Source organism: Myodes glareolus, chromosome 7 (assembly GCF_982192425.1).
Source record: "Myodes glareolus chromosome 7, mMyoGla1.1, whole genome shotgun sequence".
Taxonomy (NCBI): Eukaryota; Metazoa; Chordata; class Mammalia; order Rodentia; family Cricetidae; genus Myodes; species Myodes glareolus.
The window spans coordinates 38,102,458-38,124,487 of NC_142032.1; the positions used below are offsets into that span (position 1 = coordinate 38,102,458).

The following is a 22,030-nucleotide window of genomic DNA, read 5'->3' on the forward strand; positions in this document are numbered from 1 at the left end:
TCATTTTCCCAAAGGAAATCTTAAGGAGAAAGAAAATGTTTCTAGGATAAAAAGAAAACAGGCTAAAGGAATGTATGACTATCAAGTTGATCCAATAGAAGATAACAGAAGGAATACTTTGGTATTGAGAAAAAGAAAACTAAGAAATATACATACAAATGCAAAATTAACAAAAGACAGAAATCAATATACACCTTCCAATAATAACACTATCACTGTTCTTAATTCTCTGATCAAAAGACTGAAAATAGCACACTGTATTAGAAACAGGATCCTTCTTTCGCTGTCTCCAAGAAACATACATCACTAGCAAAGACAGATACTACCTTACAGTGGCAAGACTAGAAAATGTTTTTCAAGCAGATGAAACAGGAAACAAGCAGAATCGATATTCTAAAGTGAAAAAATACACTTTAAACAAAATCTAGCCAGAAGAGATCAAAAGAGTACAATCCATAAAGAAGATGTTACACCTCTAATCATATACACATGGAACAGAGGCAGACCTGCTTCATAAAACAAATGTCACTGGGCATAAAGTCATAGATTTAATACTCTACACTCACCATTAGACAGATCATCCAGAAAAAAGTAAACAGGAAAACAATAGAACTAAATGACATGATAGATAAAACTAATAGATATTTACTGAGCATATCACCCAAACACTGCAGATGAACATTCTCAGTATATAAGGTACTTTTATAAAATAGATCATATACTAAGACACAAAGAAAGTCTCAAATATAAGAAATTGAAATAAATCCTCTTACTTCAGTTGATCACAATGTACAAAGTTAGAAATCAACAGCAAGTGAAACTACAAACCAAACCAAACCAAAAACCCCACAAAGTGGAGTTTAAACAATAAACTATTGAATGATCAATGAATCATCAATGGAAATAAAACAAAAATTCTTAGATTTGAGTGAAAATGATACAACATACTAAAGCCTGAGGTGCAACAAAGGCAGTCCTAAGAAGTCTATCACTCTAAGTGCCTACATTAACACCAGTTTCAAATAACTTAATGATGTACCTAAAGACACTGAAAAAATAAGCCAAACCCAAAGTAGTAGGTAGGGAGAAGTAGTGAAGATGAGGTCAATAACTAATGAAACAAATGTAAGAAAAATAAAAATAAAATCAATATAATGAATCAATAAAACAAAGAGTTGATTCTTTGAAAAGATAAATAATATTGACTAGTCCCTAGCTAAATTAACCAAAAGAGAGAAGACACAAATTAATAAAATTGGAAGGGGCCAGAGAAATGGCTTAGTAGGTAAAAACACTTGTTATGAAAGTGAGAAAACCTGCCTTTAAAGCCCATAACTCAGTTAAAAAAGTTGGGCGTGGCTGCATGTACCTATAATCTCAGCACTGTGTTGGTTAAGGTGGATCCCAGGCCAGGAGGCTACACCAGAGCTTCAGATTCAGTAAGCAACCTGGCCTAAAAAAATAACTAGAGGGAAATATAAAGGAAGACACCAGATCTCATCCTCTGGCCTTCATATGCACATGTGTCAAAATGCAGACTCATGTACACGTAGGCTTATACCATACACAAAACATATACATACATCACACATACAGACACAGACACACACACACACACACACACACACACACACACACACACACACAGACACAGGAGATAAATAAAATTGGAGATTAAATGGAATCATTACAATAGATACCAATGAGATTCAGAAAATCAATACCTTAAAAATATATATTCAACTAAGTTGAAAAATATGAAAGAAAAGTGAATCTCTGGGTTTACCAAAGTCAAACCAAGATGAGATAAACAATCTAAACAGGTCTATAACAAACAATGAAATTAAAGCAGTAATAAGAATCCTTTCAAATAAAAGAATCCCATGTTCATTCATCATATAATTCTACCAGACCTTCAAAAACCAAATAATTTTGTTAAAACAGAGAATAAAAGGATGCTTTCAAAGTCTTTTTACAAAGCAATTGCTATCCTGATACTTAAAGCAGATAAAGATAACAAAAAGGAAAATTATAGATTAGATTATAGATCAGTTTCTCTGATGAACAAAGACATGAAAAAAAAACCCTAACAGATACTTGTAAACTGAATTCAAGAACAATTCAAAAGATCATATGTCATGATCAAGTTGGCTTCATTTCAGAGATTTAGGAATGGTTCAACATACACAGATCAATAAGCTTAATTCAGTATATAAAGTAACCCAAACATAAAAAACACATGATTATCTCAGTGGACTAAGAAAAGGCTTTTGACAAAAATCCAACATTCCTTCATAATAAAATCTCCATAGATGCCAGCTACTGCTAAAGGCAACATATGTCTACATAATAAAGGCTTATCATATATAATAAAATGTGGTGGTTTGAAAGAAAATGGCCCCAAAATGAATGTTACTATTAGGAGGGGTGGTCTTGTTGGAGGAAGTGTGGGGTCAAGCTCTGAGGTCCCTTTTGCTCAAGCTTCTCTCAGTGTGACAGTCAGTCAACTTCCTGTTGTCTGCAAGATGTAGGACTCTCAGCTACTCCTCCAGCATGACGTCTACCTGCATGCTGTCATGCTCTTTGTCATGAAGATGATAGACTGAAACTCTGAAGCTGTCAGTGGGTCACACCAATTAAATGTTTTCTTTGTAAGAGTTGCCATGGTCATGGTGTCTCTTCACAGCAATAAAAACCTTAACTAAGACAGAAGTTGCTACGAGGGACTGGAGTATTTCTGTGATAGGTCTGACCATGTGCTTGTTTGGAGAGATTTGGACTTTGATACTTTGGGTTTGGAAAGCAGTGGAATGTTTTAAGCACTGGTTAATTGACCATACCAGTAGGAGCATGGAAGACAGAGGTACTAAGCATTATTCGAACTGTTGGGGACTCACTCAAGAGGTTTCGGAGAAGAAGAATATTAGGATGGTGCCTAGAGATCATTCTTGTGATATTTTAGTGAAGAAAGTGGCTGCCATTGCCCTTGTCCAAAGAGTCTGCCTGCGGCTAAAGTCAAGAGTTTTGAGCTAATTCAGTTGGCAGAAGGAATCTCAAAATAGCCTAGTATAGACTTTGTCATGTGGATATTAGTGGTAACTCTAATGAGGATTTATAATGAAAAGGAGTAAAGTGAGCAGGGTAAATTACAAAAAGTAAATTCGGAGGCAAAAAAAGAACACTAGGAAGTAGAATGGAATTTAATTCTATGTTTAAGGAGATAAAGAGATTAAGAAATTGAATAGAGGGAGTAGTGAACTCATGACAAGATCTCACCCAGCTAAGTTTCCAACTTGTGGAAAGAAACAGAAGAAAAGCTTAGAGCTGGGTGTGGTCAGGCACACTTTTAATTTCAGCACTCAGAAGGCAGAGGCTGGAGAATCTCTGAGTCTGAAGCCAGACTGGTCTACAGAGCAAGTTTCAGGACAGTCACGCTTAGGCAGTGAAGGACAGATCGCTGGTGAAGATGTAATTGAATCATGGGATCACATTCCAGCCTCTGCAAGCAGCAGAACTTGGCAGTTTCAGTCATGTGGTTCTGGTTTTAGAGTTAATAATAGAAGGAAGGAGATATGGAATAAAGCCACTGAGGTCAGGCATGTGTCAGAGATGTCCCTGAAGCAAGGTCTAGTAGAGAGGCCATTGTTTAAAACTGTGAAGGTGAAGCTTGGGCTGTTCTGGAGACAGATGTTAGAGATGCCAGAGTCTTGGGATACCTGTCGAGGAGAGCTGCTAACAGGGAGTGGAACCAGCCCAAGACAAAAAAGTGTGTTGCAGTCAGCACAGCTGAACACAGTTGGAGTTCTGCAGCATGTTTTGACATCAGACATGGAGCTGCAGAGTCTGGAGTTTGCCCAGCTGGTTTCTGATCTTGCTTCTGTCCAGTATTTCCTCACTATGCTCCCTTCCCTGTATTTTAGAATGTCAATGCTTATCCTGTGCCATTACATGTTGGAAGTATGTGATCTTCTATTTAATTTTGATTTTTTACAGGTGATTACAGTTAAGAGATTGCCATGTGTCTCAGAAGAGACTTTGGACACTGAAACAAGTTTGAGACTGTTATAGACTATGGGGACTGTTGAAACTGGACTGAATGCATTTTTTTTTTTTGCATTTTGATATGGCTATAAGCTTTTGGGGGCCAGGGAGTGGAGTGTGGTTGTTTGAAAGAAAATGGCCCCCAAAGGGAGCGGCACTATTAGCAGGTGTGGCCTTGTTGGAGCAAGTGTGTCCCTTTGGAGATGGGTTTTGAGGTTTCTTTTGCTAAAGCTTCCCTCAGTGTGACAGTCAGTTGGCTTTCTGTTGTCTGCAAGATGTAGGATTCTCAGATATCCCTCCAGCATGACATCTGCCCACAGGCTGCCATGCTCCCTGTCATGATAATAATGGACTGAACCTCTGAAACTGTAAGCAAGCCATCCCAATTAGACTTTCTCTTTATAAGAGTTCCCAACGTCAAGGTAGCTCTTCACAGCAATACAACCCTAAATAAGACATAAACCTACAGCTAACATTATGCTAAAGGGAGAAAATACAAAGTGTTTCCACTAAGATCAGGAACAGCATCAGGATGCCCACTCTCCATGTGTGAGTCTATTAATGAAAGACGCTAGGGTCCACCAGAAAATGGAGTTATACAAAAAGGAGTCTATACATAGAAGACACTCAGGATTCCACTAGAAAATGGAATTATAGGAAAATAAGTCTATACATAAAAGACGCTAAGGGTTCCACCAGAATATAGAATTATAGGAAAAGGGATGGAAATGGAAACATTATGCCCAGGCCCAGAGATACAAGTGGCACATGTTTGTTTTTGTTTTTGTTTTCTTCCTCACACACAGATTCTAACTATGGACTTTCAGAGTAACGTGCTTTAACAGAAATGCCTGTAAAGGCTGAGAAGCTAGAAAGGATCTACTAGAGGGAAAAAAATGAAACCTTATAGGAAAGAAGTGGCCCACAAGCTAAAGTCCTCTGGGAAGAGGGCCTTTCAACTGAGCAAATGTCTCCATCAGATTGACCTGTGAACAAGCCTGTGGAGTATTTTCTTGATTAATGAGCGACATGGGAGGGCCCAGCCCAATACGGACAGTGTCACCTGTGGGAAGTACAAAAGAGGAAGCGGAGAGAGCCATTGAGAGCAAGGCTGTAGAGGTCGTGTTCTCCCATGGACTCTGCTTCTGTTTCTGCCCTTGAGCCCCTGCTCTGGCTGCCCACGATGATGGGCTGTAACGACGTGTAGGATGAACACCCCCGCCCCCGCAGCTTTCCTTTGTGATGTTTATCACAGCAAATGAACTAGGGCAGGAGAATAGGAGAACACATGTGTTATCACAGTAGGGAGGAGATACAGGGGTGGTAGTGGAAGGTTTAAGTGGGAACCAGGGTAGGAGGATATGGCAAAGGAGAGGGGAGGAGAGGAGTTAACGAAAACAAGGGATGTTTTGAAAAAGAGATGGAAACTTACCATTTTGTAAGTATAGTAAAAACAAAAAAAACCCTACATGGGTGGATAATGCTCTTTCTAGAAGCCTAATTTATTAAACAGAAATCCTAGTACCGAGTGACGATATCGTCCAATGTGATATTGGTCAGGGAGGCTCTGGAGCAGCAGCTCTCAACTGCTGGGTTGTGACCCCTTTGGGGGTTGCATAGCACACTTTCTGCATATCAGGTATTTACATTATAATTCTTAACACCAGCAGAATTATAGTTATGAAGTAGTAACAAAATAATTTTTCAGTTGGGGTCACCACAACATGGGAAACTGTATTAAAGGGTCTCAGCATTAGGAAGACTGAGAAACACTGAAACAGAGGCTCCCAAAACATTATTGCCTATTGTAAATGCATTTGCTTGTGCACCAGAACTAGGCCCTAAGATCCTACTGCTGAAGACACTTCACACTTGGGTTGTAGGACATTGAGAAATCAAATTGGTCTGAGCTTGAAGTTTTCTTACTTCTGGGTAGTATTTATAGTTCCAACATTTGCTATGCAAACTTCTGGAGAGAAAAGTCATCAATCAAAATCATCTTTCTGTGGACCCCATAACCAACAATAACAACCTCTCTGCCAAGATGACCCAAAAGTGCAATAGTGGCATGACTATTATGGGGGTAACCAATAACCTTCTGATTGGATCTGAGGCCTGCTCCACAGGAAGGATTCATAACTGGCACTATAAACCTGGTCAAGAACTGGCTGAGAGCTTATAGACTCTAGGGTAGAACTTATTGCTACTGTTTTATATATGGACATGGTGTCAAACTGCTTTCTAAATAAACACATTGATACCTATAGATCAATGCTCTCAACCTTTTATCAGAGAAGCTTCTTTTTGTAATAGGTTGCAGTTGGCTGTGATGAGATACTATAGTGATATTTTATTTGTTTTAATAAATAAAGCTTATCTGAAGATCAGAAGGTAAAACTAAGCCACTAGAGTCTAGGCAGTGGTGTCACATACCTTTAATCCCAGGATTTGGGAGAGAGGCAGATGAATCTCTGTAAGTTCACCACCGCCCTGGGATACACTAGATCAATGCAGAAACAGGTCCAGGTGGTGGTGGCTCACACCTATAATCCCAGTTTGAAGGAGTCACATGCCTTTAATCCCCGCACTAAAGGAAAATATAGACAGGAGTGGACAAAGGCTCAGAGTTGTCTTCAGTAGGCAAGTCTTGGTAGAGGTAAGACTTCTCTAGTGGCTTGGCTGTTTTGCTTTTCTGATCTTCAGATTGAATCCCAATATCTGTCTCTGGGTTTTTATTATTTGTGTTATAAGACATTATGACTAAGACAACCCATAAAGATGGAGTTGATTTAGCGGTCATGGTTTCAAAGGGTCAGAGTTCATGACCATCATGGTAGGCAGCACAGCAATGCTCAGGCAGGAATGACACTGCAGCAGTATCTGAGAGCCTACGTCTTGATCCACAACCACAAAGTCAAGAGAAGGAAACTGGGAATGGTTTGAGGCTTTTGAAATCTCACAGCCCCAAAGAAACCATTTCTTCTATAAGTTGCCTTGGTCATGATGTTTTATCACAGCAATAGAAAAGTAACTAAGGCAGACACTGGTACCAGGAAGTAGGATACTGCTATGTCAGGCCCGACCATGATGTTTTTGTTTGTTTGTTTTTGTTGTTGTTTTTAGAGGGATGTAGGAGATCTTTCTGGGACTTTGGACTGGGAAAGCAGCTGAATGCTGTTAAGTGGGGTTAACAGGGCATTCTAGCAGGAGCTTGGCGTACAATACCGCTGAGAGCAAGGTGGATCTGGACATACAGGACAAGAGGCAACTGAGTGAGAGATCATTCTTAGGCTATTTTGGCAAAGAATGTGCTGCTTTCTGCCCATGTCCTGAAGAAAAAAAAATGGGTTAATTTCCTTGGTGGAGGAGATTTCAAGACAACCTAATATTCTGTCCTGTGGTTATTAGTAATCACTCTTCTTTGGGTCTACAATGAAAAAAGGTAAGCAAGGCAAAAAGAAAGACAGAATGTACATTTTGAAGTGAGAAGGACCACCAGGACATTTAATGTTGGAGCTAAGGTTTGCACAGACAGAAAGAGATGAGATAAAGAAAGGCCTGCTCTAAAGTAGGGAATGACCCCACTCAGCTGAGCTTCCTACTTGTAAATGGAATGTCTGAGGAATTTTCTACTCACAAAAGGGAACAACAAGGAAAAGGTGCTGCAAATGTGATTCAAGGGGGCCAGGCTCCACTCTACGTGGCCCCCAAACTGGTCAGTATTATCCTTGTGCTTCTGTCATTAGAGTCATGAAAAATACAGAAGTAAGTAAAGGCGCTGTGGAATCTTCCTCTGAGGTTAAGGAGAGCCGCTGAGAGTGGGCATGTGGCAGCGGAGCCCCTGCACGGAAGCCCAGAGAGGCCATTACCCGAATCTGTGGAAGTAAAGCCTGGATTGCACTGGAGACCCCTTAATGGTGGAGATTCCAGAGCTGTAGCTATCTGCCGACAACAGCTGCAGACAAGGAGTGGGACGGCCCGAGACAAGTGTGCTGCAGCTGGCAAAGCGGGAAGGACAGAGCTGTGAGCCCGTTGACGTTAGACACGGAGGTACAGGACAGGTAACATAGACTCAAAACCAGTCAAAGGATGAGACTAAGTGACTTAAATGAGACCTGTATGACATCCCCTGAGGCTCAGGGAACAGTGCCAAAGACTGGGCAGAAGGGATGTAACAGCCAGAGGTTAAGGAGAAGGGCTGCGAGACACGCCCTTCTGGGCATAACGTGGCTATTGGGCTTCGGAACTCACTGAAGCTACGGTGACCTGCACAAGGTCGGCTGTAAGCCTGGGCCCTCACTATTTCACCATGCATGGGGGAAGGGCTCAGGAGGTCCCAGTGCTCTCTGAGAGACTGTGCACAGTTAATGGGTGCTGGGGGCGGGAGTGTCATTTTCTTCAGCGATAACCACTGATAAAGTGCCTATGTTCTGGTAAATAATTCCACCACTCATAACTCTTGCAAGTAGCCATGGTTTAACTCGGTCAAAAAACAAAAGTAAGGGACATCAAAGTAAGAGAAGGGATTTTGAGGAATAGACTTTTAGTGGAAAAAAGAGAAGATGAGAGAGGGTAATGGAGGGTGAAAATGATTCAAATTTGGCACATACATGTGCATGAAATTATTAATAAATTTTAAAAATAATAAAAATAAGATTTTTAAAAAGGAAAAGCATTGAACATCACTGCCTTTGGCTTGGCCATATTTCTTATTTAGGCAATATTATATATGTCCAAGCTCTCAAAGTGATACCAAGTGACCGAGCAGCAGGTTTCCTTCCTTTACGAGGTCTGCTTGATTGAATAAATAAACTGGAGTCCATTTCTGCCGTCTTGGTGTCAGATCCTTTGCTTCCATGGTTATACTCTGTCCAAGCCTTTGTGGTGATGGAACTATAGGATCTGCCTGTCCTTTTTATCCAAGCAGTCGGAACCCTGGGAGATCATGGAGAGTGAGCTGGCGCATGTCAGTGGACCAGCACGAGTGAAGGGTGATTACACGGGGTTTAGTCCTCTTCAGACATAAATGTCAGGAGAAATGGAGCAACCTCAAGGTCATCCTTCCGCTCCCCAAGAACACCACATCACAGCCCAGCAAGGAACTGACCCTCTTGTGGAAATCAGGGGCTAACAGAACACAACGTCATCCTAGATTCTGTCTGCTTGACTTTGGATCCCATTTCAACTCCCTCCCTCGCTATCTGATCCTGGAAATACTGTGGCTGGCCAGAGCACCATGAGCAGGTGGAGATGTGAGCACCTCACAGGAATCCTGCACAGAAACAGAATCCGTGGCAGCGACACAATTCCTTTTAACTTGTCCTTGTAGGCTTGAAAACACAGAAACAAGGTCAACGGGGCAAGATGCTGCTAATGAGTCTTAATTAATTAGCATGTGCATTTGACCTTGGTTGACAGTCTCCTAGCAACAGTTAAGAGAAAAAGTGAAATCCTTACAGGTTAGATGCTGAACTCAGGGCAGGGAGGGGGTACCATCAAGACAGCCGAGACTCAGATGAAGCCGGGGATTCCCCACAGCTTCTTTGCATCAGTTTTCTGAAATGAAAAATTAAAGAAGGCAAGGAATACAGGTGATGAGGGCAGGCACTAACATTAGGCCTTTATGTCCCAGAATGTTGATACTGCCTCCCTGTCAGCCAGAAGGTGTCTGCTTTCTGACAGCCTAAGCAGTGCTAATGCTGAAACAACCTCCTGTCCTGAAATAGTTTGTGTACTGGTCTCTGGAAGGGGAACAAGATGCCAATATAAACTAATTGTTACCTGAAGGGGGTGGTGCATGTTCCATTTTCACTGACCAGCAGGTTAGTTTGATTTAATTAGCATAGTCCTGGTGGTTTGCTGCTTAAGCAGAAGCTGTGAACCGGGATCATTGAAGGAAGAGAGCAGGACAAGTGGTATGGGAGGCAGCAGACAGAAACCTTAGTGCGGAGGTGAGGGGAGAAACATTGAGGCCAAGTGCACTAACTCAGCTTGTCAGTGACCCATTCTACACAGTGAGCTTTAACTTCCAGAAGGAGCCAACACACCATACTCATGATCCTCACAGCACATTTTCAGAGAGGACTTCACATTGGCAAACATCTTATGGCTACTGAGAAACTCCTTTCCAACTAAGAGCACGATGCCAACTATGCTTCTAGTGAGAAGAAATTTCAGTTTAAAGAAGATCCCACTTATGGACAATTGATGCTTCTTGATTGTGTAGACTACACGGCCCTGGGATTTAGCCAGGGTACACATGTGGTTGCTCTCCCTGTACCTGCCCTTTCTCCCCAGTCCACTTGATACACAGTACTGAAGGTGACATGCCTGAGAGGAGGACACAAATATTCTAAAGAGTTCTGGGCAGCTTCTTGAGCCCCCACTTTCTAAGTGAGCCCATCACATTCCTGAACTGTGGCCCTGAACGCTAACTCTAGGGGCAAAATTTTCTCAGCCCAAACTGGCCATTTGTTTTTCTGTTGCTTATCCTGTTGTATTTTCCCCGTGGCTTCACATATATACTGTCTTGGTGAGACAATTCAGAGAGAAAGATTCCTCTTGGGAGTGGGATGGGGTGAAGAGAAGCTCAAGACTCTGTTTTATGTTTTTTAAAACAAGCTTCCCCACAACTTTTTTTTTTCTAATTCCATGGAGCATGGAGTATCTAGGACACTTGAGTTGTGGTGGGCCATCATCAGACGGATTCTGCTCCAGTGATTCCGACATGGCAGTGGTTTGATGTCAGTAGGCAGACGGCTTTCGGGCACTGGGGCTTGCCCAGCGCTGAGCAGACAGGTGAAATTCTAGAGATGAGGTAAGATAATTGAAGGTAACACTGTGCGTCTAAGAGAAGCGAACAAGGCAAACATTCTCCATCCCCTTGTGCTCCTGTCACGGTTGAAATAAAGCATTTGCTCTCCAAATGGGAGTTTAAGGTCAAGCCTTTTCATTTTGAAGATGTAACAGTTAAGACTATTACATCTTTAAAGAAAATTACCCTGGTCACATCAGGTCCTCATGGTTCACAGAAAAATGGCTCCTCTTTGCTGTTGCTATTGACAACTGAGTTTTGCTACACGGTGCACCACTCCCTGCTGGGATCTGACACTTCGCTGCATCTGAAGGTGCAGATGGGCCTGTAAATGCTGCGACTGTGGGGCTTTCACCTTGGTAAAAGGCAGCTCTCAGGAACATCACATCCTTAAAGCGAAGGCTCTGAACTGACATAATTATTCACGCCACTGGAGAAATCTATGCACTGCACTCAGACCCAGCATGCATCACTCCCACTGCAGTTAGTAATCTTACTGCTTTCTTCCCCACCATGGTTCTGAGGCTACGGAACTCTAAACACACTTGCGAGTCCATGGCTTTTAAACACACTCTCCTGGTTCTTTACTGTCCAGTAGTGTTCTATGGGTAGCAAATCCTTCATCTCCACCTAATTGTTGTAGTTCCTTATTCTTGTTTGTAATGTCAGCCAAACAGAAGTGTGCGCGCTTAAAGCAAACACTGCTTGAAATAGAGCACCATCTTACCGTAGGTCAACAGCCAGCCAAGAAGCCCTTTCCTTCCTATAAATCAAACACAAAACACACAGAAGCATTTGCCCTTCTCTATTTTTGTTCAAGAAAACAGGGCAATGAGATAATCCCTTTGTTCAGTGAACCGCCTCTGTATAAATCCACAAATATAGTTTTCAAAGTCAAATCATACTGTGCAGCTTAGGGCAAAACTCAAATTCTTTTTCACGCCGCTTCTCACTTCATGGCTCCGTTTTTCAAATCTTCTGGAACTTTCTTCCACATTTACTTTCAAGTTCAGAGGTAATGTATTTGTATTGCCTTGCTTTCATTTTCAGATTTAGACATTATTTCATAGATTCTACCATAAGCTTTAAAGTCTGCGACCTTTTTACTATGCATTTCTGGTTAATTGATATTCAGTGTTTGCATTCTGAAGACTAGGCCTATGTCCTTCCCAGCTCAGCTGCATGCATACAGTACTGCATGTCTGCATTGTACAACTGTTTTCAGAAAGACCAATAACCAAAGGAAATTGGAGCTGTTAGAATTGGTTTTTGATTAGTGTTCTATGTGCTGGTCAAGAATGTATGCTAAACCATTTCCAAACCACTTCTACTTGCCCAAGCCCATCAGGATCTCTGTGTCCATCTGGATCTCTCTGCTCATCAGGATCTCTCTACTGTCTTCTTTCTAGGTGCTTCTATCGGAGCCCTAGAGGCTCTGGACTGACTGCTGCCTTAGTTTTCTGCATAGTAGCCATCCCAGTGCTTCTTCTTCATCCACCTGAAGGGGTCCCCTTCCTATATTTCCCACGGTGGAGTCCCTTCTACCTCTTTTATTTGTGTTTTTGTTTAGGGAGACAATGACATTACTTATATAAGCCACACATCTGCAGGAAAGCATCACTTGACTGCACACAAGAGATACCCAGAGGTCTAGAGGTCTAATGTCTCCTGTGACTACCTGTTGACCAACCTTTCTTTCCCAACCATGTTCTCATATTCCTGTGATCTGAAGCATGGAGTGTTTCAAGTTCCCGAGCCTTTCAGAGGTGTCTATGTTCAAATCCTCAGAAATCTCAGTAGAAAGGAGGAAGCAGAAACCTCCCCAGTGAATTACTCAGTACTGATCAGGCCACACAGTGGGAACCAACCAACCCCTCAACCCCTGTGACCTCAACTCAGGTTGCCTCCATGTCTCACTGGGGTCACCAGGGAATCCTGCTCACTCTGGGGAAGTTGACTGTTGCTATTCTCAGGGTCATTCAATTGTTACCACGTGACTTCCGGGTTTATTGCAATTAAAGCATGAAGCGTGGTTTCTGTTGCTCCTGCCTGTGATACACTTCCGAACGCACGTGTCACTGGCCTTGCCTCCTAGGAACGTCTCTAACTTGAAAGGGAACTGGAAAGATGGCCCAGCATGAAAATGTCCAGCGTTAGCAAAGAATTCAGCAGCAGTTTCCTTTCTGTTTGACTGCCTTACTATAGTTTTAATAAAGTCTTAGGAGAGGGTGAAAGTGAGCGGCTGTCAACGTGTGCCCCACCATTCAGAGTAGTTGGAATCTCCCAGCATGCACCGTGCGGCCTGGAGAGAGGTTGGTGAACAGGGGACTTTTCAGAACATGTCATCCACTATCAGTATTTTCCACTGAGGGGGTTGGAGGGAAGTTCTCGAACATAGCCAGAAGATAGAAGGTCCTTACTAGACCAAAATTCAGGTCTTCAGAAAATAATAGTTTTCACTTGGTGCCGAGTGCCGAGCTATTGGTCATTTCAGGAGAGAGAACACACGCTCGTGGATAATCGATGCTTGCTTCTCATTCTGCCTACTGCCCCAGCAAACAAATGCCTGCTCATTCTATATGTACAAGGTTGGGGATACAGGGGAGTGGGCAGGCCTGTCAAAAGCAAATGTAGCTGTTAGCAATTACCTCTGCTAATTGGAAATCCGACTCTTCGCACCCACCACCTGTTCCTTTGCACTGTTTGATTTCGCCATTTTTTTTTTAACACACTGTGGCCTTTGGACTAAGAATTTCAGGGCCCTCTGTTTCTGCAGACCATAACCGCAGAGCTACTGACTTTCACTGAAGAAAGTCTCGAAGGCACAGCTCCTAAATGGCCCCCCTCTTCGACTCCGTGGCTCTCAATCTTTTATACAGTTGCGATCTCAGGGAGGATTTATGAAACAAGAACAAACCCCCAGATCAGCGGGCTCTGCCTCAGGCGTTGTGCTTTAGGCAGAAGGGCAGCGATCTGCATTTTTAACAAGGCTACTGCAGACTGCAGAGCGCAGTGGTTTCAACAGTGCCTTTCCCTTTTCTGTGACAGCAGGCGCGCCATGAGATTCCAGTAAATACTTTTCTGAAGCAGAGGTGAGGGGGAATAATACCATCAAAGAGGGAGCACATGAAGGTCTCCCCTATAAATACAGCATGGCAGATGAAATATGACCCACAGATTCAAACAGCTTAAGGATGATGGGGGCATATTTTATGGCATGGCTTTTTAGTTTTGCTTTCGGTTAACCCTTCGTACCCCAGTAAGCCCTCCTCACCGATTCCTTAGCATCAAGATAAATCTCTGATGGTACGGGATACTAAGTCTCATTCAGCATTTTATAATTTTTTTTTTGAGTAAAACATTACACAAGAGTCTTAAAGTGTCCTCCTCGTTCAAATGAACAATGTCTATCCTGGCAGCTCAGAGTGAAGCTCCGAGGGTCAAGTGGTTAGCAGGTCATTTCAAGGAGCTAAGGATGCTGATGAAGGAGGCCAGCACCTGGACCAGATGAAATGAAACTGAATTTAACCTCTTGACCCTTCTCCGACTTCAAGCTCCATCTTAAAATGAAATTGCTTAGAAATTACGGAAGAGTACAGAAAAAGGGACAGTCAGGGCAGAAAGCATTTTTACAGCAAGGTAGAGGGGCAAAGGTTTGTCTTCTTGATTTATTTTCAACAGACTGTGACACCTGAGCTTCATACGGTCTCCGGTTTCAAAAATGGCAAATAAGATGTGGGCAGAGGCAGCAACAGCTCTGCCTGTGGCCCTTCACAGCAAAGCACATCCGGTTTTAAACAGAAAACATCTCCTCTGTGACGGGACTAGAGCTTACTGGGCGCCTCAGGGAGTCACAGTGTATGTGGGTGTGTTGGGGAGGGTGGGGACGCCGCACAACACCTGACAGGACAGGGGAATTTTCATGAAAGAGGGCATAGTGCCGTCCATATCTTTAATATATATAGCTTCACGGCAATGGTTCTCTAACTGCGGCCTAGCGTCAGCAGCAGAACCCTGGACCTTGTTAGCTGGGCTAACACGGAACCCCCCGTTCTTAAAAATAAAAACGTTGATTAAATTCAGAGCCACTTTTGATTGAGGCTTCAGTTTGCTGCAAAGAACCCCCTTCCTTGTCTTGACTCTCTGGTGCCCTGTGCATTCACAACAGGGCTTGACACAGACGCTCCACATTGCCGTTCTTTGCCTTTTAAGTGTGATTAGGTTGAACTGCTGATTAATCAGAAAAAAAAAAAATGCCCACAGACTAGACTTTGGTAGAGTTACTCTCCTTTCCCCAGGTGCCCCCACACACCTGAGAACAGGCTGGTCTCCAGTTAGAACTTTATCCCATGCCCACCTGTGCTAGCGCTCCATCCCACGTCCACAACCTTGTTCTTTTCACATGGGTTCCTTCATCTCGGCAACCCTTGCAGATTTTGTACTTTCAGGATGGCGTTTTCGCCAACAGCCTCTCCAACCAAGTCTCTTCATCATTACTCAATGCAGACTTGATACAAATTCTAGGACCCCACTGAGAAAGTTCAGACTTTCTCAATGGAACACCAAGAGGGGAATGTAGGGTGGGCATTGGCCCAAGAATGTAACTCTCAACAAGTTCCCTTGGTACAATTTTCAAGGCACAGGGATGCCTTATGGGTCTGATTAGTGGGGTCCGCTCTTAATAGCCTCTTGCTGGCACCACACTGGGCACAACTACCATGGGGAGGTGCATAGCGCCCCTATAGACCATGTACCCCAAAGTCGTTTCTCAGACATGTAAGGTCACAGAGCTTCAAGTTTCCCCTCCCCAGGGCCTGGGGTCCAGCCAGCCTGTACCTATTCATACTTACATCCCCATCCATGGGCCTCTGGTCGTCACAATCCCTCGTGGGGCTAATGTCCTGGCGCATGACCCAGATGGGCTCTTTGGGTTCGTCGGGGGTGTAAGGCGAACGAATGGTCCTGGTTTTCACTTCTTCGATGGCCTCCTTGATGTCCTTGATGGCCAGCGAGATGGCATCTCTCTTCTCCTTGCTGTACCGCTGCCGGGCCTCGCCGCCACCCGGGGGTCCCACGACCCGCTGCTGCCCGGCAGATGCTGGCAGCCCGGGACTGTCGGGGTGTCCTCCTCCTGGCGTCGGGGCGCGCTCCAAGTCTTGCTCGGCCTCGGGCATATCTTCGGCCGCCTTGTCGAGGCTCTGCGAGCTCATGCTCTGCTTGACTTCGGCCACGATCTGGTCGATGTCCTCTTCCTGCTCGTAACTGTCCATGCGCGGGTAGGGCGCGAACTCGGCCTCTTTCTCAGGGCTGTCGGACTCGCCGTCCGAGCGCTCGTCGTAGTGGTGCAGGCGCGCGCCCAGGGCCTCTTGGCGGTAGGCGGCCGCCTCATCGCGCTCCTGCTCGTAGAGGCGCAGGCCGTCGCGCGCCTCCAGCTCGGGCGCGTCCCCGATCTCCTCGTACACGTGCTCCTGGAGGCCGCCGTAGTCGGCGTAGGGCTCGGCGTAGGCTTCGTCCTCGCCGCGGTGGAAGAGCCGGTGCGTGTAGACGTAGCCCGAGTAGGCCGCGTTCATGGCCTCCTCGTGCTCCAGCGAGTGGAAGTGCAGGTGGTTGGGCAGCGCGCGGCGGTGCGCCGCCTCGGCGTGCTCGGCCTCCGCCTGCTCCGTGTACTCCTCGGCCTCGGGCCGGTACTGCACGGCGTAGGCGCTCTCATCCTCGGCGTCGGGCGCGCGCTCCGCCTCGTAGGCGCCGCCGCCGTCGCGGGCCGCGGCGAGCACATCGCCCTCGGCCGTGTCCGTGTGGTTGTGGAAGCCGCTCTCGGTGCTAGCCGAGCGCGCCAGGCTCTCCCCGCGCTCCTCCTCTTCCTGCTGCTGCCGCGCCAGCTGCGCGCGGGGGTCCTCGATGGCGCCGTGGCGGCCGGCGGCCTGCGGGGGCGCCTGCTGCTCCTCCTCCACCTCGGGGTGCTCCAGGTCGGCCTCGACGGACTCGTTCACCTCCCCTCCTGGCGCCTCGTCGGGCACCTCCACCTCCGCGGAGCCCTCCAAGTGGTTCATGGCGGGCGTCGGGGGATGGCTGGGGAGAGACTGAGCTGGCTCACTGCGCTCTCATTTTGCTCCACGGGGGCTGAAAAGAAACAAGGAGAGAGGTTGCTCTGTGGTTCAAAATGTGACTATGAGCTGAGCATCAAGACAGACATAAAAACACCCGCTATTGATCCCTTCTGGAATCTCGGTCAATTAAGACACGATTGCAAATTTAAGCTTAATCTGATAGTACTCTCGTCTTCATGCACGTGTCGCAATTTGTAATTACATATTTACTTGTTTAATTGCTTATTGCATCCTCCCTCCCAAGCCCCCAGACTGAGAGCTTCGTAACTTTGTTCTTCATGCTATTCAGGTTCTGTTTTCTGAGGTTTACAGATAGAGTATTATTGCTCAATTGGATGGGCCAGTTGGCACATTTCCCCATCTGCTCAAGGATAAATCTCTCTAAACTAGGATACTAGATACTTTCGAAGCAACTCTTTAAATAAATTTCGGGGGGGTGGGGTGGTGGTGGACATATCATCTTGGAATCTTTTTGAAGCCATTGCTATGAGTGTAAAGATGCAGTCTTCCAGAGAGCCTGGTAATCAATAGGTCCCTGGTTCTTCTACTCCCGACAAGGGTTTAGCTTTCTAGTCCTCCACAAAGCCACCAGGTTCTTTTTCTTACAAGCAGAATGAGTACAGAAAAATAGAATCTCTAGTTAAATAACCTCGGGACCAGCTGATTGACAGGTAACTTTTCACTGTGACTATCCAAGGGGAGGAAGTTAGAAAATTCAGGGTTTCTCTAACGCATCTGACCCAGAAGCACTTTCCTCCCAGAAACCAGAATTCTGACAGATACACAAAGAAGGCAGTTTCTAGAATTCTTTCCATGTGCCCTGGAGCTAAAATTCCGTAATTCTGTGAATGCCATGGTATCTGAAACTAGAGTACATGGCTAATTTTCAAAAAAGTATGGGTAGGGTAGGTTTCTACCTATTTGTGAGGAAACTTGCAGTTAGGGAGGAAGGTTGATTCCAACTTTTTAATCAGCTTTCACCACAAAAGTAGCTCTTAAGGGACGGGTGGATGGCTCTACTGGGGGATAGCAATTGCCGTGGACCTTGCAAGAGGACCTGAGTTCAAATCCCGACACATAAAACAGCCAGCATGGCTATGGGTGCCTGGAACTCCAGTGTTGGGGGGGGGTGGAGACAGGTGGATCCTAGGAGCTTGCCATCTGGCTGGCCTCCAGATGTGTGTACTGAACCATAACCCCTCATGTGTGCAACACACACACACACACACACACACACACACACACACACACTTTAAAGCACAGCCTGTACACCATATATAGAACCAGACACAAAGAGTATAATGAACAAAGAAACCAGGCAGGATTCGTTGGGTTTCCAGAAATCTATGGCAAATGAGCTGTCATAATTAGCTCCAGCTGTCAACTTCACACAGTCCAGTCACCTGGGAAGACAACCTCAATGAAGAGGTTGAAGAATTGCCTAGACCAGGTTGGCCTAATGCCATGTCTGTGAGGCATTTTCTTGATTGCTAATTGATGCCGGAGGGCCCCTCCCACTATGGGCATGCTCTATCCCTGAGCCAGGTAGCCCTGGGCTGTATAGTAAAGGTGGCTGAGCGAGCCAGTAAACACTATTCCCCTGGGATTTCTGCTTCATCGCTTGCAATGTGAACCTACTTTGACTTCCCTCAGTGATGGATTGGAAGCTGTAGGATGAAACAAACCCTTTTCTCCTCAAATTGAGTTGGCCAGAGTGGTTTATCACAGCAATAGAAAACTAACTAGGACATGGGTTCAATAGCATGTTTGGATTTCTCTCGTTTTCTTTTGTTAAGTCTTTCCCACAAAGGGGGCGGGTGTGTTCTTAAATGTAACAGATAGCCCCAGAAAGATAGGGACACCCAATCAAGTCTTAATATCAACATTTGTTATACTCCACCCAATTCCTCAGCTTAGCCACAAGTAATTCCATCCCAATGTTTATGACTGACCAAGTGGAAAGGGAGGCTCATCTGCCTTCAAGGAGAGCATCACATCCTGGCTCCCACTGTGAGGGACCCTGTCTGCCCCCGACTGATTCTCACTAGAAAGCAATGATGGTTTACCAAACCAAACCTACTGCCCCCTAATTGAAAAGAGTACCAGATCAGAGTCGGTCTTTTCTAAAAAAAAAAAAAAAAAAAAAAAAAAAAAAAAAAAAAAAAATGGTGGGCTCTTTTCATTAAATCCCGGAGAACAGTAACTGCGGCCAGAATATAAGAAAGTTTCCTAAAGCAGGAAACCCTGACTGCTCTTAGGACTGGAGAGGGAGGAGGAGAGGGAGTGGGGGAAATGGGAGGGTATTGGGAGGAGGGGAGAAAGTGGAAATTTTTATAAATAAATAAATAAGTAAAAAAGAAAAGAAAGTTTCCTAAAGACGAGACTAGTTCTCACTGAGGCTTTTACAGTGGGACAGAAAATCAAGTATTGGTCGTAAGGTACACCTGGTGAAGAGGCCTCCAGTAGATCGTGGAAAATACGAAACAAATATTCAATACATTACCAAGTCACTGTCCCTGTTTCCTTTACAAGGGCTCAAGTACAGACAACAGAACCAGCACATCACAGAGGCACTGACCTGTGTACCAACCCAGTTCTAATGGCCATGTGACAAGTTTCCATGGAGCGGAGTACAACAGGCTTCCCTAGGTGCTGTCCCTGTGAGGCATCCTGGCTGTGGGGGGCCAATGTTAGAAACACAATAACCCGGATGGCTAATAGCTCTTAATACTGGGTACAGAACTGACAAAGCCACTATTTTCTGTGAAAATGGGCTTTTCTATTCACCGAGGTATTACAAAGGAAGTTTAGTCTGCACTGAGTTTAAATTGTACCTGACTAGCAGATACATTGATTCAACAAAAATGGAATTTTTGTACAGGTGCCTATACCAAACCCTGATAAGGAAAGTTCTTTGTGGAAATGCCATGAAAAGCAGGTCGTTTGAGTACAATAGAACATTTTCCCCCATTAAAGAATACTAGTGCTATAACATTCTCCCACATTTGAGTCTGTGGAACCCATTGGCCTTTATTGGACACGTGCCAGACATTATATAGGGCAAAGAGGATTCAAACGTTTCTAAGATGTGATCCTGGCCTTTAAAGACAGCTTTAGTAATTACATTATCCAGTGATGAATACAAAGTAGAAATAGGTTCAAGACATGGAAAGAGCCCAGAATGAAAATAATGGCGGCTTCTATGTCACCTTCTGGTCCCATGAAGTGCTGTGGTTCTTAAGAGTTCACCAGCAGCCAAGAGCTCCAGCCTAGGAGAAAGACCCTGTCATCCAACTGGGACCTTGATAGTTGTCCAGACACCTCAAGAGGGGGAGCAAAGGAAGAAGGAATGGTTGAAGGAAACTCCTTCCTTCTAGCTATAAAAGGGCTGTGGGCCAGGGAGACAGAGGCAGAAGAGTCTCATCCTTGCGGGTACTGCGCATGAAGAGGGGCATGGCAGGACCGACAGAGCCTGCAGGCTGCCAGTGGACAGACCACTTCCAGTTCCCAGCTCAGGAATGCTTCACAGCCTGGGGAAAATAAACAAAAGGAAGGCATTCTGCTGCTGCAGAATGTTTAGACTACAAAATTTCGGGATTCAGAGGCCAAATTCAGGTATCTGATATTGTTGGCCAAGATTCCTATCGATTTGAGATTGACAGAAGGGAAGGTCAATCCTTCCCTTAACTTTCATTCATCTTCCCTTAACTTGTTGCCAAGCACTGTCAATTGACTGTCTTTTTCATTTTTTGAGAGTTTCAAAAGTAGCTTTAGAAGAAAGGTGTGCCTGCAGACAAAACAGAATGTATAACAGAACAAGAATCAAGTTCTAACACCCAGGTTGCTGTGTGTGCGCGTGCACATGTGTCTGTCTTTCTCTGTCTCTGTGTATGTGTGTGTGCCTTGTCAAGGGTGGTGATAGTCATGCAGATGAGGGAAAAACTTAAAGGTGTCATGGGTGCTGAAATGGAGAAAGAAATTTTGATTCATATGCTATATAGGAGATTTTACGTATGTGCTTATTTAAGCTTTTATGCCTGTGCCCAGGTGCCTCTGGGAAAGGGCCAGACTACATTTACATCCCTTAAAGCTTAATTTTTACCTTCTTGTGCCTGCCCAGCACAAGTGACTGGGTCCCCTCCCTTAGTCTTGAGAGACTCCATATTTATATAACTATCTCCAAAGCATTTAATACCTGTTGCTTATCTTTCCCCACTGGAGTTGGCAGTCAAGCCCCGGTTCTTGAGATTGAAGTCTGTCTTAACACCCACACATAATACACTATTTAAATGATGTCTGTCAGTCATGGTAAGGGCAGCATATAACCCTGATATAGATTAATGTCCATAGTAATAAACAATTGTGGTTACTAAACAGGATTATGCCTTGGATGCAATTTGTGGGTGGACATATGAGTATCCTGTATATGTTGAGATTAACGGTTCTTATGTATGTATGTGTGTGTGCTCACACACGCGTTCATCTGTGTGCAGGTGTGCATGGATATATGCATATGCAAGCACATAGAAGTCGGAGGACAACCTTGGGTCTTGTTCAGGTGCAGTCTTTCTCTTTTCTTAACGACAGGGTCTCTCACTGACCTGGAACTTACTTAGCCAAGGCTAGGCTAGCTCGCTAGTGAGTCCCAGCCATCTGTCTGTCTCTACTTTCCCCAGTGCTGGGATTACAAGTGCTCACAACATAGCACATGGCTCTTTTTAAAATATAGGTTTTGGAGATCAAACTAATGTCTTTGCAAGTTTCACCCCCTGCACTATCTCCTTAGCTCCTAATGTTTCTCATATTGCACAAAGGATGAGAAAGTAAGAATACATATGTATTCCCTACCTTACAAACGTCCTCGCTTCCTGAGTTAGATCAATTGTGAAACATTGGGTAAGGAGTTCAAAGGATCTCAAGAGCCTTGCATGGCCATCTCCTTTAACTATAATGCATCTGTTTACAATACTAACATAAAAGACTAGAATGAAGAAGACTAGGGTTGATTAAAGCACCTTTGATGCATTTGGAAGTTGAATTTAGGTATAATGGAAGCCTAATGACGAAC

At 44.5% G+C, this 22,030-nt stretch overlaps 1 protein-coding gene across 4 annotated transcripts in view; it reads right to left on the minus strand.

Annotated features, from left to right (window-relative positions):
- Apba1 (amyloid beta precursor protein binding family A member 1) overlaps window positions 1-22,030 on the minus strand; it is a 205,235-nt gene that overhangs the window by 58,752 nt on the left and 124,453 nt on the right. For all 4 annotated transcript variants that reach the window (XM_087908026.1, XM_087908027.1, XM_087908029.1 and 1 more), the window contains exon 2: window positions 15,706-16,975. In XM_087908026.1, the coding sequence (XP_087764152.1) occupies window positions 15,706-16,905 (1,200 nt within the window). In that variant the 5' untranslated portion in view covers window positions 16,906-16,975. The remainder of the gene's footprint in view (window positions 1-15,705; window positions 16,976-22,030) is intronic.